General features: G+C 41.9%; 1 protein-coding gene across 3 annotated transcripts in view; it reads left to right on the forward strand.

Annotated features, from left to right (window-relative positions):
- GTDC1 (glycosyltransferase-like domain containing 1) overlaps positions 1 to 20,000 on the forward strand; it is a 315,044-nt gene that overhangs the window by 235,054 nt on the left and 59,990 nt on the right. For all 3 annotated transcript variants that reach the window (XM_005862021.2, XM_014536236.1, XM_014536237.1), the window contains one exon: positions 18,373 to 18,705. In XM_005862021.2, the coding sequence (XP_005862083.1) occupies positions 18,373 to 18,705 (333 nt within the window). The remainder of the gene's footprint in view (positions 1 to 18,372; positions 18,706 to 20,000) is intronic.

Below are 20,000 nucleotides of genomic sequence, written 5' to 3' on the forward strand. Positions count from 1 at the left end.
GGCTCCTAACTGCTCACCTGCCTGCCTGCCTGATCACCCCAAACTGCCCCCCTTCCAGCCTGGTCACCCCCAACTGCTCCCCCCACCAGCCTGGTCACCCTTACTGCCCCCCCCCATACTGGCCTGGTCACCCCTAACTGCCCACCCATGCCAGTCTGGTCGCCCCTAACTGCCCCACCTACCAGCCTGGTCACCCCTCACTGGCCCCCCTGCCGGCCTGGTTGCCTCACACAGCCTGCTGCTCAGTCATTTGGTTGTCCCTCATTAACCCCCCTGCTGGCCTGGTCGCCCCACGCAGCCTGCTGCTCAGTCATTTGGTCGTCCCTCCCTAACCCCCCTCTGCTGGCCTTGTTGCCCCACTCAGCCTGATTGATGCAATGGCCCCTGGCTCTTTATATATATATATATATGCATGCCATTTCATTAGTTGATCTTTCCCACCCTCCCCTGCCCTCTGAGGTTCGACAGTCTGTTCCATGCTTCTGTGACTCTGGATCTATTTTTTCTCATCAGTTTATTTTGGTCATTAGATTCCATATATGAGTGAAGTCATGTGATACTTATTTTTCTCTGACTGGCTTACTTCGCTATTCCTTTTGAAGTAGTGCATGACTTCCCTCCACAGGGACCACAGGGAGAAAACAATAGGATCCTGTTCCTTCCCCATGGTGAAAGTGGAGTCTGTTTCCATGGCTGCCATTCTTCTTGCCCCACTGTGTGGACAACCTCAGTCATCCTCCTATCTGTCCTCTTACTGTCCTCCTACCTGGGAATCTTGAAGATGGGGCTGTCAGCAGGATCTATGCCATATTCAGGGGGCTTGCTGTAGGTTCTCCCATGGACACTTCTGAGCTCTGTTCTAGGAACAGGAGGAGCAGGCTTTTGAGTTTGGGCAGCTTGGCATTCATCCTGTTTGGAGAAAGAAATGCCAGTCTCCCCTTCTGACAACCACCCCAAATCTCTATGAGTGGGTCCCATGGAGCCCATCTACTCCGAGGAATTTCCTCCTCACATTTAGGCTGCTAGAGAGTGAAGTATAAGAGTCTCGAGGCAGGAGTTCTCCCTTGAGCAAGTCCTGCAGGGGTGTGTCGAGCAGGCCTCTGTGTAGCATGTGTAGGTATAATTCTTGGTGTCAGTACCTCAGTTGTACTGCAAGGATGATAGGAAGAGTCCCATTTCTCATCATATGACGTAGTTATTTTGTGCTGTGGATGTATCATGATAATTTCTAATGTTTTTTTTCCTCTCAAAATGAATCATCAGTTATTATTGATGATGTTTTTAAAGATGCTTTCTAATTAGTTTATTGCTTTTTAAGTAGTGACCCAAGCCACCAATGAATGGATATTCATTACTTCTAGAGGTATAACCCCCTTACAGTAATATGAAAAAAATAATGATATCAAAGGAGTGCTCTGTAATGCGAAGCTATTTCTATGTCACAGTGTGTAGTCTTTCAAAGCAGTATTTTGTTGATCGTGGTGACAACAAATTCAATATAACTAATACTACCACATAGCAGGCCTTCATTCTCTTTCCTGTTGATGTGACAGTCACTCTTTAATGAAACCTTATATTGTATAGTATTTGCATTGTAGATCAGCACTGAAGAGCTGAGTTTGCGTAAGCAATAGCTGAGCTGTTTATACTTTTTATATTCTTCCATCAAGAAATAATTACCCTTCAACCAGCCTTACCTTTTTCTACTTCACATATGCAAACCACCTAAATAAAACATACCCCAACTCCCAAACCACACATCAGTATACAGAAACAATGAGGACCCAGAGGAGTATGGAATAGCATATGCATAGCCCTTCCTACTTCCTCATCCCAGGGCATGCATTCCTTCAGCAAGTACACAGTGAGCATCTAATGTGGACCAGAAACCTGGGAGGCAAATAGAGTGGATTTTGCTCACTTATTTGCTGCAGGGAAGTAGAGTATAAGATTTGTTCTACCTCCAGTTCTATAAAATTGAAATCTTATTTCTGGTTTAACAAAGAAAATATAGTAAGACTTTGGTGTCTCGTTGCCTTGTTGCCTGTAATTCTCTGTTGGATAACATCTACACGTGGATTGGTTTGAAATGGCCTTCGGCAGGTTGCTGCAGGGCCATCCGGCCATTTGCAATCTGTACTCCCAAACTAATCTTCAGTTCTCGAGTAACCTGGCTTTTGACACTCTTAGAAGTCAGTATTGCCCTGCCTTATATCACTGTGTGTTAAATGTGTATAAAGAGGGCATGTATTGACAGTTCAGGTGGCCTATGCTATACTTTAGAATAGCCCATGCCAGAAAGATGCGGTCTCAATTATGGAATAATTACATTTTAAATATTTACAAGAATTTTTTGTTTTTGTTTTTGTATTAGAACTCCATTGAATAGTTACTTTCCCTAAGACATGTACTATGTGGTTAAAGGTATACAGTTTCCACTTATATCTCACTTAGTATTTAAAGAGCTACTTGTACATCTCTGTGATTATGATCCACAATAATGTTGCTACAAACTGTGAGTGGATATATAAGTCCCTACTGAAAATATTTGCCCATATTCATGAACCCACTATTCAAAGAAAAGATATTTCAAGGTGGAAAATATTTAAAAACAACAACAACAACTCCTCGGCAAATAATGTTGAACCTCAAAATACTGACCAGCATATCCTAAAAGATGACCTTAGGTTGGTGTGATCTTTAAACAACCAACATACATTTCCTTAAAAAGCTTACAAGAGGTAAACCCATCATACACTAAAATGTTGGATTTTTTAAAAATTATTTTTCCGAAAACAGCAAAGATTTGAGTTTGAGTAGGCGTTCTATATCAAATAGTTTAAGTAAATATCTGGAATTTAGGAAGCTGGTGAGTTTTTTTAAAGGAAGAATATAACTTGGGTGCAAACCTTTCTTTATTGCCTCACTTTGGTGAATCTATAGCTCTCCCCAGGCATAATGATCAATGCCTACATGTGAACTAACCATCACTCCCCCTCTCCTCAAAATCTTCTCTTCTGATGCTTCCTGTCTAGTACCTGTTCCAGTTTAAAAAGTCAGAAATTGTCTCTAAAAATTTACTGTAGGACTAGACCTTTAAGAACTTTAGATACTAAAACTTCTGGATAGGGAGCATAAAGTAGATTTTTTTTTAAATAAGTAGCATAAAAATAAATTGAAAACATGAGAAATAAAAATGCTATAAAATTATGCATATTTTTTAAAGGACTAAGTAGAATTTTTACATATTCACTGAAATTAACTCAGTGGAGCCTTGGCCAGTGTTGCTCAATTGTTTGGGCCTCCTCTCATGTACTGAAAGGTTGCTGGTTCCCAGTCAGGGCACATGCCCGGGTTGTGCACTACACCCCCAGTAGGGGGTGTGCAGGAGGCAGCCAATGGATGATTCACTCTCACATGGATGTTTCTATCTCTCTCTCTCCCTTTCCCATCCCCTCTCTCTAAAATTCAAGAAAAAATATTTAAATAACAATTAACTCAGTGTATATGTTAAGTATTAGACATGTGTGAAGAGAGAATTAGTGACCTGGAAGCTAGATCTTAAGAAATAAAGAACAACATAAAACACATGTCTAATAGGAGTTCCAGAAGGAAAAATTAGAGAAAAATATTAGAGGCAATATTCAAAGATATTTGGGCAAGAAATTTCCAGAGATTGTAAAAAGAAAAAAAAAAAGAATTCTCAAGGTAATACATATAATTAGTTTTAAAGGGTCAGAAAGTACAAAGAAAGGTCTGTAATACAAAGGAAAAACCCTTTCTCCAGTCCTACTAACACCCTAAGTTCCCTCTCCAGTACCACAGGACTAACAAGACTTTTAATTGTTTTTGCTATTTCTAGATTTTTAACATGAACTCTTCTTTATCGATTGACTCCATACCAGTAGAAACAATGATTTAGTTGGCTTTCTTACAATATGAGCTTGCACATGTGCACACACACACACATTCTCTCCCTCACCCTATCCTTCCATTATGTTTGCGTATCCACTTTGAGTTAATTAAATATTCTGTGTTTCTAGCATTGTTGCGATGTAAAAACTGGTCCCTGTTGAGCAGCATTGTATTCGGTTTCCTTCCCTGAACAACGCTTCACTTTTTCTTGGAGCTAATTATTGCACTAGTTTTATTTGCTTGGTTTCGTTAATACTATCACAGGTTCATTCCCCAATTTCATCATTTTTATATGGTTAGCCATTTCAGCAAATGTGTCATTTCCATTATTTTCTTAGACACTTCCATCCTGGAGGCCTTAATTATCTTGCTTCTGTTTGTTTTGGTTGCTTTCTGGGCCCTGGAGTCTACTATTTCCTGAATTCCACATCCTTCTCTTTTTGTATTACTTTCTCATGTTAGTGGGGTGCATACCTCAAGATATGTGTATGGGAGCTAAAATTCCTTAAGACCTTGCATGTCTGAAACAACATTATCCTCTCTCACATTTAATTGATATTTGACTGAGTTTTGAGCTCTCTTTGAAAATCATGTTCCTCACAAGTTTGAGGCAATGTTCCATTGTTTTCTACTTTTGAACTTCTGTTGAGAAGTCTGATTCCAGTCCTTTTCTGATCCCTTGCACGTGACTCCCTATGTTGCTCTCCCAAAGGCTTTCACATTTTCTTTTCTACTGGTTCTGAAATTCTATAGTGATGCCACTTGGATTGGATTTTTGTTCCGTTTTTATGCTGGGCACTTATTTCCTTCAGTACAAAGAATTTTCTTATATTTCTTTTATTTTCTCCCCCATGATTTTCTCAGGACTCACTTTCTTCAATTCCTATTAGTCACTATTGAACCTTAGGTTGAACAAACCAAAGTTTGTTCTCTTCTATTTCTTTTTCCTGTTAATTTCTATTTTTGTTCTTCTTTCTATAAGGTTTTCTCAACTTTATCTCCCAACACTTCTATTGATTTTTTTTAAAAGTTACGATATTTTTCTTTGCAAGCACTCTTTTTTTGGTTCTTTGATATCTTTTCTTGTTGTATCCTATTTTCCCCACCATGGACCCAACATTTTGTTTTATCAGTATGGATATTATGGGATGTTTAAAAAGAACTTTTCTACTCTCCCTGTTGTCTCAGTTGCTTCCAAATTCCTTTTTGATGCTTGTTTGCTTTGTCATATTTATTTTGTGTTAAAAGTCTTCCTCAAATGTCTGATGACCTGGCTCCTGATGATCTTTGTGTGAGATGATTAGAACTTTAGAAACAGGCCTTGCTGACTAGTAACCTTTCTCATAGGACAGTGAACAAACAGGGCTTCATTATCTTGTTGTCTTGGTGTCACTAGGTCAGTCCAGTTGGTTTCCAGAGAGGCTCCCCTCATCTCCTGAAGGGGAATCCCCAGCCGTCTGGCAGCCAACTGGGGAAGGGCGCCAAGAGGCCTCACTGATAAATGGGCTCACTTACACTCAGTTTCCCTCACCTCTCCTTCAGCCTTGCCTGGTCTCTGTAGGTCAGCCCTCTCGTGAAGAAGCCACCTGTCCGGCATTGAGGTGGGAGATAGGTGGAGAGGGGAGGTAGTTGCCTGGCTGCATGGACTTGGGGAGGTTATCGGAAGGTTTGAGGTCGCTTGGTGGAGAATTGCTACCAGTTCTGTTTTCAGTTCTGCTCTGCAAGTGCATCTCCAGAGGCACCTGGTGTGTCCAATTCCTGAGCCTTTTGGAGTTTCTCTAGAGCAAATGAGCTGCTGCTTCTTGGCTAACCCAGATGCACAGGCAAAGTCACCTGTGCTTATAGACACGCTCCCCCTTCTCTCCGCTCAAAAACATATCCATCTGCTTCCTGTCCCCTGAAATTCAGCTGACATTTCTTTTCTGTTATCATCTTTCTCAGTTTTTATCTTCATCCTTGAAAGTCCATGCCTTATTAAAAATTCCCACGCCATTATTTTAGTGGAGAGGCAGAAGCCATGGGGGATTGAAAATTGGCCCTTGCTCCACCATGTTTCCCCCAATCCTTTCTTCACACTGCAGTCAGTATTCTATTTGCACCCACTCTGACTGGAAACTTCACAAAGGGCTCCAAACCTTCACTTATGTTATGAAGGGCAGAAAGGCCTCCCCTGGTTATTTCTTAGGCCTTATTTTTTACCAGCCCCCATCCCCTTCACTCCTATCCACACCTACTTAAGGCTCTGGCCCTATTTTACATTTTCCCCTGGACCATGCTTTCTCTGCAGGTCCTTTGCAGATGCCCACCTGTCACTCCCACACCTGGATGACTCCGAATCATCATTGCGGTCCCAGCTGAAAGGTCACCTTCTCTAGGGAGCCTTCCTTGGCACTAACCCCTCTCCAGGCCTGGGCTCTCACAGTCATGATACCCAGTTCTTCCTGGTCCAGCATCCACCACGTTGTGAGTCTCATCAGGGCACCTGTTTGCCTGGCACATGGTAGGCACTGCAGGTTTCTTCAATGGTGAATGAGTGTTTTTCCCTCTGAACCTTTCTCACTCAGATTTTGACCAAGTAATTCAGGCCTTTCTTAACCTTCAAAGCCTTGAGTACATTCCAGTAATAGCCCAACAATCTACCCACCTGTTACCTTTTCACTCTCCTTTCTCCACACGTAGAAACTCTGGAAACTGGAAACACCTGAAGCACTAGTGTTTGTACACTCACTTGGTACACATAAAGGCTTTGTTTCAAATGTAAAATTAGCAGAATTGTATGTTGTAACATTAGTTTGGAATAAAGCTCGTTTCTGTGGCTTAAAAATTAGACAGCAATCAAATCAGAACTTGAAGTGAATCAATACTTAGTGCTGTAGCATTTAATGTGGGAATGAAGAAGAGAGGGTTGTGTTCGAAGTTGTATTTGCTGGTAATTTTGATTTATTCAGGTTGTGGATGGGCAAATGAAAAAGAAAATAAAAGGACTGGATTTTTGATGCCCATCTGTTCATGCTTCAGAGACCTGGAAACTGATGTTTTAAATTTCCTGGTTTTACTTTCTTGGTTTATGCAGTTTTAAGAAGGGAAAGGATGGAACCGCTCAGTTAGAAAAAAAAAATGAAGGAGTAAAAGGAAACACAAGGAAAAGTGAAAGGTAGAAAAAAGTACCACAGGAAACAAGCAAAATAGAAAGGGAGGAATTTTTTTTTATTCATAACATTGGACCTTTTTGTAATTACTGTGCCTCTAAGCATGAGTACAAGTCTTTGATTGGTATACAAATGAAAATACGGTAACATATTAAAATACCTGCCTTTAATCTGAAAGTTCAAGATGGCCCAGTGTGAATACAGAGGACCAGAGGGATTGTAGCAGGGTTTTGAGAAATTTCTTTGTATGTAACACCTCCAAAAATAAACAAATTAATTAATTAATAAGGACGGCTAAAGTATAATTTGTAAGAGTTAAGAAAAATACATCTTTAAGAAGGCATGGGTCTGTGATTCATAAAGTAGGCTTAACTATGGAAAGGCCAGTGTGGCCAGAGACCAAAGTGTTTAGAATGTTGAGTTCTCTCTTTAGTAACAATGCTGAGTTCTCTCTTCAGTAACAATGACAACATAATGATGAGGATCTTCACCATTATCATCAACAATAAAAAATAACTGTGTTTACTGAGTTCTTACCATTTTCCTAGCAGCATGGGAAAACATAATTCTGCAAGGCAGCTTTAGTATTATCTCCATTTTCCAGATGAGGTAACTGATACTTAGACAAAAGCCCCTTTTCTCCAAGTCAACTAATAAGTGATAGGCCCTGAATTTGAAAACAAACAATATCCTGAGAGCGCTGCTTGACCCAGTATGCCATTTAGCCCCTTAGTAATAATCCTAATATATAAAAAGCCAGGGGCCGTCATGACCGAAACAACCAGAGGGATGACCAAACAGCAGGCTGTGTGGGGTGACCAGGCCAGCGGGGGGCACAGTTGGGGGCAACCAGGCTGGCAGAGGGGGCAGTGAAGGGCAACCAGGCAGGCGGGGGGGGGCAGTTAGGAACGACCAGGCTGGCAGGAGGGGGAAGTAAGGGACGACCAGCCGGCAGGGTGGGCAGTAAGGGGTGACCAGGCCAACGGAGGGGGGGCAGTTAGGGGAGATCAGGCCAGCAAGGGGGGGGGGCAGGTAGGGCAATCAGGCTGGCAGGCAGAGGTGGTTAAGGGTGATCAGGCTGGTGGTGGGGCAGTTAGGGGCAATCAGGCAGGCAGACAGGTGAGCAGTTAGGAGCCAGCAGCCCCAGATTGTGAGAGGGATGTCTGACTGCCAGTTTAGGCCCAATCCCCGCCTAAACCGGCAGTCAGACATCCCCTGAGGGGTCCTGGATTGGAGAGGGTGCAGGCTGGGCTGAGGGGACCCCCTCCCTCGTGCATGAATTTCGTGCACGAATTTCGTGCACTGGGCCTCTAGTTGTAAAATAATCAGGAAATTTTATTAGATATGTTAATCCTAGGAACTGGAAAAGTCTAGGAATGGCCTCATTCTCATTGAACAGATGAGAAAACCCAGGTTTAGAGAGATTAATGACTTTATTCACAACCAAGCAAAATGTTCAGAGAAATTCCTTTTCTAGAACTCAGTTATCTATTGTGAAACTTTATATTTAATTTAAAGAAGTAACATTTTGCTTCACAAGAAAATTCACAAATAGTGTCTCCTTTTTATCATCTACATTTTCTTATCACATTTGATAGTCAGCTCTCTCTTCTTTTATAATATTCCCTTGTCAGTGTCTGTCAACATAAACACAGGACCTCCTACTCCATGGTTTTCCTGACACAGTGTTGACCCTTTCTGCTTTCTCCATAACAGTCTCCAGTCGTGTTAGTCATCTCATGCTGCTGTGGCATTAGTCACACCATAGACTGGGTCGTTTACACAACAGAAAGATGTTTTCTCACAGTTCTAGAGCCTGGAAGTCTGAGATGAGGGTGCCAGTGGGTTGGTTCTGAGTAGGGTTCTCTTCCTAGCTTGCAGATGGCTACCTTTTGGCTGCATCCTCACCTGTGGTGGTGGGAATGGAGATAGGGAAGGAGAGTGAACAGGAGGGATCTCTTACTCTTCTTATAAGGTCACAGTCCTGTGAGATTAGGGTCCAATCCTTATGACCTCATTTAACCCTGGTTACCTCCTAAAGCCCCTGTCTATCTCCAGATATAGGGGTTAAGGCTTCAACATAGGAATTTGGAGGGAACCCAATGCAAGTACAATGATGTCATGCTCTGAAGGACATTATCCCATTGGGAACACTGTCACAGGGGAATGCTTGTATTTGTTTGGACAGAAGAAAGTGATCCTTTCTTTAGTGCCAGCCAATTGTCCCATTGTGCTTTCAGAATTCCCCAACTACTGGCTTTCAAACAAAATGTCAAGGAACAGAACACATGATTAGAGCTTATTTCTGGAGTTCCCTTCACTGCTTTGTTGGTGCTGTAGCAGACCTGGGATTCCCAGGGTAGTGAGAACATTTACTTGCCAACAAGGTAAATGCCTACAAAGCAGCCTGCTGAGTGTGTGCATGTGAAACAGCTACTTCCTCTTCCTTGGAAGAGATTTCTTCACATCCACATCGGGGAACGTTTTCCTTTTTTATTTACTATCAATAAGTTAAGTGAGGTAAATGGGTAGCAAGTTTTAAAGCTTTGCTTCTGAGCTATTAAGGAAACAAGTGCTGAGCAAGGTATTAAGTTTGAATTTTAAAATTAGATCATTTTCATAATGGCATCAGTAAACACAGTTTGGTTTAAAGGTGATGTGGATACTTTACAATTTGAGGGGCTAAGAGGCCAAACTACGTCAGTGTGAAATGTTACTAGATGCTCACTGAAAGCGTTGTAAATGCAGACATAAGCTCTTGCAGATAGAAGGAGCTTAAATATTTGTTGAATGAATATTTGTTACTGACTTAACTCAGTGACTCATGCACTGACCATCTTGAAAATGCCCAGTTACGGCATTAGGAAGAACTCCATAAGTGTGGATATCACATGCAGGAGCAAGGGAATGGCAAATTTACTTGGATTTACTCGACTACTTTACATGTCATCTCCAACACATGTTCTCTTTTTTAATCCTCTCAATAAATTTGCAGAAACAGATATCACCCCATTTTATAGATTAGGAAACTGAAGTTCAGAGAAAGTGAGTGATTTGAATAACTCCCCAAACACAGGAGGTGCCAGTGCTATCCCAGGTACCGATGCAGCCTGGGCCTCCCCTCTTCACCCTGCCCTCTCCTTTGAGTGGATTTGCTTACGGTGCTTCACAGAGATTTCTCTCCACCGGTTCTCCCAAAATAATCTTTCTCATAAGCTTCCTGTGGTACCTGCAATTCCTCTATTGTGATCAATTCCCTTGAACTAGGTATTGCCCCTTTGGAAGGGCGTAACACATTGAGCATGGAAGGTGATTGATACATTGTGGGAACTGAAGCTTAGTTCCCAGCAAGACCAGCAATGGAGAGCAGGGCATGATCAGGGCTGGATGCACAGCGGGGCTTAGTTGCAATTTAGGATGCAAGGAGATGCTTGCTGGGGCTGGGGGTGGGCAGAGGGTGGGGAATCAGAAAGTAATATAAGAATCTTAGGGCATTAACCACCATTGGGTGGAGAATGCTTAAAGTGGAGGTAGGAAAATTAAGATTTCTGCTTTGCAGTTTAGCCTACAACTTTGCTTACTGTGTTGAATTACTGTAGTAAACCTTGTATAAACTAGAGGGTTTGTTGCTGTTCTGAGAGTGCTCTGTTTTTGGAGGAGGGGAGCGCATGAACAATAAGCATATGTATGTTCACAAGAACAGCTCTGAATTTGATAAAAATTATTTCTATCAACATGCAAGGTAGGTTTCTCATTCTCATACATTTATAAGGACCTGAAATTTTGTGTTGGGAGGAGTATGTTAAAGGTGTTTAAAGGGATTTTATAAAATTGCACAAGACAAACTGCTCATATTAGTTTGCAGTTAAATTAGCAATGTATACAATCTACAGCCCTTTGAAATCAAGAGAGCATGGGGAATTGAGGCTCACTTACCTTAGTTAAATAGTACTAATCACAATAACTGTTGTCAGAAGAGGCCATGCCAACAAATGGTATAAATTAGGTCAATGGAAAGTGTTCGATTTTCACAAATGATTTTCAGAAATGATTCTGGGAAGTAAAAATAAAGAATAGGCTCATGAAAGGAACAGGCTCAGAGGAACCATCTTTTCCTATGACAGCCCTGCATCCCAGCTATTTAAAGGACAGAAATCAGAAAACGTTGGACCTTAGGCAGGAGGCTGAAGCTTCCCTTGAGGGCAGCCTTCAGGGAAGATGCTGCCTTCACCGAACATGTCATCTCTGGGGCCAGACGTGGCTAAGGAGGCAGCCTGGTGCCCACCAAGTTGCGTTTAGTTTGGGCGTGCATTTCTCAGGCAACTGCATCGCATTTGCTTGTTAACTTTAACTGCGGCAAGTTTCGGTGGGTCCTACTTTGCCATCTTGTCACAAAACAGATTCTTTGTAGTCCAAGCAAGACTGTCTTGCCCAGTATCCCCTCACAGACTGCATCAATATTTAACGTTGGCTTTTCAAGTTTGCACCATGGGAGAAGAAAGCTGGTCAGGCACCAAATGCTGAACGTGGAAACGACGTGGCCTGACCAGCACGTGGTGGCGCATGGCCGTTCTCCCAAAGCGTTTGTGCTGTGTGCTTGTGGCTTGCGATGGACTCATCTGTGATTCGCGTTTGTTCAAAGAATGTCCTGCCAGGAGTTTCTTATTGAAACAGCCTTCGTAGACATGTGCCCTCTATTTTAGGAGTATTAGCTTTTAGACATCCCGAGGAAAGAAGAGCAGCCATCCTACAACCAACCACCAAGAACACATCTTCCTGTTTAATGTTGTGATCTCCAAACATCTAGTTTTAATTACGATGTGTGTGGGGTGGTTTTTTTTTGTTTTTGTTTTTGCTTGTGATTCCTTTATTTAGTAAAGATAGTGTGGCAAGAGGTATAAGGGGTGTATGTGTCCACATGAGAACACTAGATCAAGATTTTTACTTTCAAACTTTATAGGTTTATATAAATCTGCTTACCATATAAGTGATATATTGGACACATGTGGGCTAGCATGATTTTTTAATTATCTTGGATATTTGCTTATGTGGCTAAATTCTAAAAATGTTAATTTTGTAATTAATTTCCAACACATTGCTTGGAAACAATGAATAGTTTTGGTTATAAATCACCCAAGAACTTAGATCACTGAACTGCCGGGATGTGTCTTCCCAGTTGGTTTTGGAAAAGTTACTTATCTTTGATTCCCATTTCCTTTCTCTTCAATTCTCAATATGGTTTCTATCCAGGAATTCACAGAAATCGCTGTGATAAAAGAGAATGATATTTTTTTCTGCTGTCATCCATATTAGCCTTGAACCATACAGTCTTCTGTCATTTTTTTTTTTTACAGGTTCTCCTGATTTTTTTCAAACTTCCTTTGGTCTACTGATGTGTGGCCTTGGTGGATGGCCTTTGGTTGGGGCTTTCATCATTTTCTCATGTGAATGCACTTTCCCATTCCTTCTGCCATCCCTGAAATGTAAAATATGCCTCCACTCATTTGGCTCCCCTGCTTTTCAGACTGGCTGTGGCTGCATACCTCCCAGCTTCTCAAACAGTGTTTCATAATGTTTCCCAGACTATCCTTTGTTGAATATTAATTCTTAAGGTGCCTCCTTGAGTCAGCTGGGGTGGGAGTGGGGGGTTACTTGTTCAAGTTTAGGTGTCAAGTTTGGGACCAGCCACAATGTTCCCATCACATAATACATACTCAATGAGTAGTTATTAAATGAGCCAAGGAATGAATGAGTGGACATATTTATAGTGCACATTAGCGTGTGCTCTGGGAAGTTCTACAGTGAAGAAGTGTTTGACTTTGTTTAACCCAGCATTTTCCAAACTTGTTTTCTCACATAACCTTCTCTAGCACAACACCTACACATGCCCCGTGGAAGTAGCACTGCACAAAACACAGCGTGTAAAACCCCTGCCTAAAGGATACAACACAGTAGCCATACTGTTCTCCCTCCCCAAGCCTGAGCTGTAGGCTGAGCTTGGTCAGCTTCCTCTCCTTGCCTAACCCATATGCAGGCTGGTTTCCTTCACCTCGTTGCTAATGCCATCTTCTTTCTTCACTGACTCCAGTTTGGAATAATCTTTGGTCAATTACACTCTCTGTGCATCTTTTCCCCCCTATGTTGTCTTCCAAATCTGGTCTGAGAAGCAAGGCTATTCAGAATCTCTGTCTTGAGGACTCTATCTGTTAGTATTATTTCAAAGATTCTATAGGTTGAACTCACTGTATTCTTTTTATTGAAATCTCTCAAAAAGACATTTGTAGGCAGTATATACCACCATGACATACATTTCAGCCATGACATTCTCTTCAACAACAGATGAATCAATATTAACATCCTAAATTGCCTTACTTTGTCTTAACACCTTCCTCTTGACTACCTCTGTTAGTCAACTACACAGACTGTAGCATCTAAACTTCAGCAGAAATAACTAAGATGCTTGGAGCATTTCCTGTGTTTGCCATCAATCATGACAGCCTTTAATGCTTCTCTCAAATTTAGTCTTTCCTTGACTAATCTGAATGAGGCCTTTGGCCCTTCCTATAGATTCAGCTCTAGCTGTGTTTGTTTAGACGTAGGGGTTCGGGAAGCAATCAAATGTAGGTCTAGATAGTACTCACTCCAGCTGTGTCTTTAAAGATTGTCCAACTCAATCTTTTTGTGGCAGTGGCTCTGGAGCCATGTCAGGGGGCAGAGGTGAGAGGAAGACGGGCGTTTGATAGAAGAGGTTGCACAGTAGGTAGACTACTGCTGTTGCACAGATTGACTATTGGCTGGAAAAAAGTTGCGGGTGGGGTCCCATGGCTAATAACAGATTAGAAGTGATTATTATAGTAATCAGGATATTTCTGAAAGTAAAAACAGACTCAAAGATGTTCTGTGGGCAGTAGCATTTCTTGAAGGAAAAATGGGGGATTGTTAAATAGTGAACAGCATATGCGTTAAAAGGCAGCTCTGTGGTGTTCTTCTGACTCTTTCACTCCTATGTGGGCTCTTCCTCTTCTCATCAGCACCTGCATCTGAGTTGGAGCAGAGCAGGAGAGAGGAGTTTTCAGACTGGTGCCTGTTTGCATAGTCCCGTCATTGGGTTAACCCGGACAGACACTCTGCCCAGTTTTGTAGAAAAGCTTCTCCCTCCACCCCCGCCCTCAGGAAGGTGTTCTTTTCTTTTCTTTTCTTTTCTTTTTTAGCCTGGCACCATTTATTGCCAAGCTCCTCTTAACTGTACATTACAAATAGCATCTGATTAAGAATGTTCTGGATGGGTTAATTAGTGTGGTGACTATTATGAAGCAAACCGCTTGTTAGTATTATGCCTGTTTGATCTGGGTATTGATGTGAAGTAATTGACCATAGAGCTACGTTTAGAAAAGCTGGAATAAAGTTTTTTTTATTTCTATTATGGCAATAAATTTATATGGAACGCGTCTATGAAAAAAAGAGTTTCGTGGCACCAAGAAGCGATGGAGTCTGTGTGGGGTGGTAGATGAGGGTTGTTTTATTTTGTTGTGTTCTGTTTTCTGGAAAATGAATACATTTGTCCAGCTACTTCAAGATCAATTCGGCTAAAACAAAGGAGTAAAAAGTTATTTCAGCTGACTACTGCAATGGACTCTGTGTGGGGTGGTAGATGAGGGTTGTTTTATTTGTTGTGTTCTGTTTTCTGGAAAATGGATACATTTGTCCAGCTACTTCAAGATCAATTCGGCTGAAACAAAGGAGTAAAAAGTTATTTCAGCTGACTACTGCTGAAACATGGCAACTAAGGTGATTTCAACTCCCCTCACTAAAGGACATATTTCTTCTTAGATTTAGCTCATTGACTAAATACTCCTCTGGGTAACAATTACTATATATAAATAGACTATTAAAATATGAGAAGATATTATACACAAGGAATGCATAGCATGTAACCACCTTCTTTCAAATAATGGATTATTATCTATATTATTTATTGGTATTTTGTCCAGTCCTATTATTTTCCCTAGCTATAGCATTTCCATAGGGAATTTATTCCATGAGCTAATAAATTATACCGTCAGGGGTTTTTTCTTGAAATTCAGCTTAAATTTTCCTATTCTTAATTTCATCTCATTACTCCTAGTTGTACCCCCTTGTAGCAGGCTAAATAATTATTCTCTTTCCTTAGAGACTCCTATTATGTACCCCTCTAGTCGTCACTTAGCCAAGCTATTCATATTTAGCTCCTTTAATCTATCCTCATAAATCAATTCTTCCATTGCCTTAATCATTATTATTGCTCTTCGAAGAACTCTCTAATTTTCAAATATATACAGTTATCAGGTGGCCCAGATGAAACCCGCATCCGCACAGCATTCTGTCCCCTCAGACGTGGTGTCTTCCCTCCCTGTTCACTGTAATCTGTAACTAAGGGGCTATCAGTTTCCTGGTCTGATCAGCACAGGCTCGCCCTGTCGGCCCCAGGCCATCACCATGGTGCTTGCCACGTGCTCTGTTTGCATTCAGGTTGACTTTTATTTTGGCAATTTCATCACACGGGGAAGTGGAGTTTTGTGTTACTGCTCATATTTATATTCAGCATCGTTCTGGGTCCTCATTCACCACCATCTATCAAGTCAGTCATCACAGCCTGTGTGAGCATGGGTTTCTGTTCATCCTTGAGAATGTTTAGGAAACGTGTTGACTAAAAGCAGGCCTAGCACCTTGCCCACAGCTAAATTTCCTGTCAGTTACCAATTCCCATTGTTTACCACCCTTTAGCCAACCTCTGGTCCCTTTTAATTTGCAATTTTGCTTACATGCTGGACCCTGTAAATGGATTTTATGAGTGAGCTGGGTCATGATACTGTTTTCTAAAAGGAAGATATGTTGTTTTAATGCTCATCAACTTTTTTTTCTAAATTGTGACTTTTTCGTGCACTGAGCTTGTAATTCTGTTAAAATCTTTTGTAAGCTTCCCTGGCATTCCTTATCTGACTTAAACAAGCAGGTCCCCTCACTTGCTTTATTGTTGTTTTGCTGATGTGTACAGATGTTCCTTCTCTTACTGTTTGTTCCACTTGTTTAGGAGAAGTTGAAGATATTGTTATACTCTTTTTTTAATTTTTGTATTGATCAATGAGCAATTGATTTTTAATTCTTTAGCATTTCCTCAGTATTTTGAATTTGTATCAGAAGAAAGTTGGTTAGTTCCCTTACATATTTTGCACCTGTGAGATCTGAAGTTGTAATCCGCATATGCCCAAGTTCCTTTCCATTGTAAATAAAGAATTAATTTACTTTATTAGGGCATACCAAGAGGGTTAGTGCCATTCTGTGTCTACTTATGTCTTGTTGGAAGGGGCTCCTTATATATTCAGGTCTCAAAAGGCTTTATGAAACAAGCACAGAAGCCCCTCTCCCCCAAGTAAGCTTTTTGATTCTGGAATATACACAGCGTATGACAGCCAGAGTGTGTTTCCAGCAGTCAGGGGACTCCCCCCCAACCACTCCTTAGTGTTGCTCATCGGGCCCCACTTTGAGAACTAGTGAAAGCCCTCTTCCCTTCCACTCCTCTCCAAAGAGAAGGTTCTGATCTCTCAGCTTTCTTTTTTTAAAACATATGTCTTTACTGATTTTTTTAGAGAGAGAGAGAGAAGAAGGGAGAGGGATAGAGAGATAAAAATACTGATGCGAGAGAAACATTGATTGACTACCTACTGAGGATCAAGCCCACAACCTGGACATGTGCCCTGACTGGGAATTGAACCAGTGACCTCTTGGTTCATGGGTTGATGCTCAACCACTGAGCCACACCAGCCAGGCTCAGCTCACTTCTTAAACTCCATCCCCCCCTCTGCCCGCCTCTCTTGAAAGATGACCTCTCCTAATGCTTTGGTGGCACACATTAGGTGCCACACCTCCCACCTGAAGCCCTTTTTCATCCTGCTCCTGTCCCTAGCAGGTGTCTGAAAGGGAGCCCTAGTACTACCCTGTGCACACGTGTCCTATTAAGAAGAATTTGCCTTGCCTTCCTTGCTGTCCTCTTTCGCTCTCTTTCTGTGCCCGCCCCCTCGTGTGCACATACCCTAACCTTCAGTCCGACTTCTGCCTGCTCCCTCCATCGGAACCGCCCTTGGAGTAGGCACTGATCCACTACGTATCAAGGCCCAAAACTCCTGGTTTCCGGTGCTATGGCACCTCTGTAATGTTTTACACCCTTTTTACTAGTACACATTCTTTTGGGGCTCTTAATTCACTTCAATTGTGAGATATTACTCCTCAGATTCACTTCCTACTTTTCCAGTTACTCCTTATTGCTCCCCTTCCCTGGTTCCTAATCCTCACCTACCTCTTAAACGTATGTACTCTCCATTTCTTCACTCATTCAGCAATTCAGGGGCGGGGCTGAGTCTCTGGATGGGCAGGGGACTCAGAAAGCCCTTGTATCTGGCCCAGTTGCCCCTCTAGACCTCGGACCCCAGGGCCTGGAGCATCCTCTTTGGGCTGCATATCATTCCCTGAGGGGTTCATGTTCTTTCACATCCCTTCCCTCTGGCCGTGCAGTTCCTCAATCCAGAACCCCACCTCTCTGCCTCTCTAAATCCTCCACTAAGACTCAGGCTGTACTAAGTCCTAAGTCAGAACTGATCTCTAGTTCCCGGATTGGAAAGCTTGTGTCTGTTCTTTACATACTGTGTCCCCCCCGCCCCAAGGTTAGCTGGTGGTTCACACCTGTCTCCCACCCTGTCTTTTCTAAGCACCGCTGGGTTGCTCCCCAAATGATGATGAACTCCTCGATTTCATTTTACGTAGATGCTTCTACCTTCGGTAATCTCACACATACTTCACAAAATATTAGCAGGGTCGATGTGGACGAAAGTGTGTGCAAGTGGGCAGGAATACAGAAAGTCATGTGCGCAGAAATGCCCAGTGTTAACCCAGAAAGTGTCAAGCATTTTGATAAGAGAATGAACTGAGATTGAAAGTGAGCCCCGGGGCATATGGCGACTTGGAACATGAAGTGAGCTCCAGAAGATGAGTGAGGAAGACTGGAAACCTTTGCTGTTTCACTTTCTGTGTGTGCACTGCAAGTTTTATAGCCACTGACATTCTTTGGAAGCTGTTCAAAGACAATCGGGTCCAGTTTCAAACTTTTGAACTTTCTCTTGATGGCTGCTACTTTTTGCTCTTTTTCTGGAATTTTTGTTACGTCTTTATTTTTTCTCAGTTTTAGACATCATCATCACGTCCTTACAGGAAGGTCAAGGGTACATTTTAAATAGTATCTTTGCTGAAAGACTCTTGCGTTTCCTTTTCATAACAGATTCGTGCCCAAGCATAAAGCAGCCCACTTACAGAAGATGCTCAACCTTAAAGGAAACGGCGGTGCCGCTCCATCCACGGCCCTTCCTTCCAGGCAGGAGCAGGGAAGTTTCGAGAATGTGTTGGATCACATTGAGCCAGAGTCTGGACCTTGTGACGCGGCACAACAAGAGAGCCTGGGGAGCTCACTGACGCAGGAGCCATACTTGAAAACGTGTGACTCGTCAGATAATTCCAGCTCTCGTCATGGGGAAAATCAGCAAAATCCGTATGACATTTTGAGTCGGGTTGATGATCAACAAAGACCATTGCACATTGTCTGGCCTCACAGGTGGTAAGTTTACGACACACCCATTTAGTAAGAGTTATACAACTGGTCATAGAAGATATGTTCTGGTGATTGACTGAGTAAGTTGTTGTTGCTGGAGCTGTAGGAAAATGTCATTTTAGTGTCCAGTACTACTAGTGGGTACCCAGGTGACACTATACAATGTCTATATAAATAGTTGTGTGCTTCGATCAAATTTCAATTTTTGAATTACAGATAATTACTCAATTACAGATAATTTGCTCAACTAACAATGGTAGTTAGGCACTTCTAAGAAAGCAAATCTTGTTCAAGAAGTTTCAAAGTAGCCCTAGCCAGTTTGGCTCAGTGGATAACTTATAACCTTCCTAATGCCGCGAGCCTTTAATACAGGTCCCCCTGTTGTGGTGACCCCCAACCATAAAATTATTTCAGTTGCTACTTCATAACTGTAATTTTGCTAGTGTTATGAATCATAATGTAAATATCTGATATGCTATATGTGTTTTCCGATGGTTGGGACCCACAGGTTGAGAATCGCTGGATAGAGCTTCAGCCTGTACACTGAAGGGTCCCAGGCTCAATTCTAGTCAAGGTTCGATTCTGGTCAAGGGCCAATTCTGGTCAAGGTCATGTACCTCAGCTGCAAGCTCAATCTCCTGCCCTGTGGGATGTCTCTCTCTCACATCGATGTTTTTCTCTTTCTGTCTCTCCCCTCCCTTCCACTTTCTAAAAATCAATGGAAAAATATCCTCGAGTGAGGATTAACCAAAAAAAAAAAAAAAGAAAAGAAAAGAAAAAGAAAAAATTTCAAAGTATAACAATAGGATTATATATATAATATATGTTATAAATAATATATATACTGTTTATCACAAAATTTTCATTTGTATACATTGCTAAAGCAGAATTACCATGAGAACAAAACAATTTCCAATATTTACTAATTTGACCAGTTTCAACTGGATGCCTATTTCCCTTGTGGTGTTGTGTACCAGCACATTTCAAACCATTTCCCGGCTCCCAAGTACCTCTGTGTTGTGCTAAGCACAGTACTTTCTAGGAGAGTCTTTTCTATACGGAGGAGGAAAGTAAACTGGAACAGATAATCGCACCACATATAAACTCCGAAACTTAACCCTGGCTCCTATAAATTGGGATTTAAAGAGGTAAAATGTCCTGATAATCTTCTGGTCTTAGGCATGAACATGTTAATCTAGTTTTCATTCCTCCCCGTAGTTTAATCTGCATGTGGCCAGATTTGGGTTCACTCCCCCCGCAGACAACCGGCTCTTTATTGCAGAGACGCTGGGCCGGTCATC

This window comes from Myotis brandtii, unplaced genomic scaffold, assembly GCF_000412655.1.
Source record: "Myotis brandtii unplaced genomic scaffold, ASM41265v1 scaffold1577, whole genome shotgun sequence".
NCBI classification, from domain to species: Eukaryota; Metazoa; Chordata; class Mammalia; order Chiroptera; family Vespertilionidae; genus Myotis; species Myotis brandtii.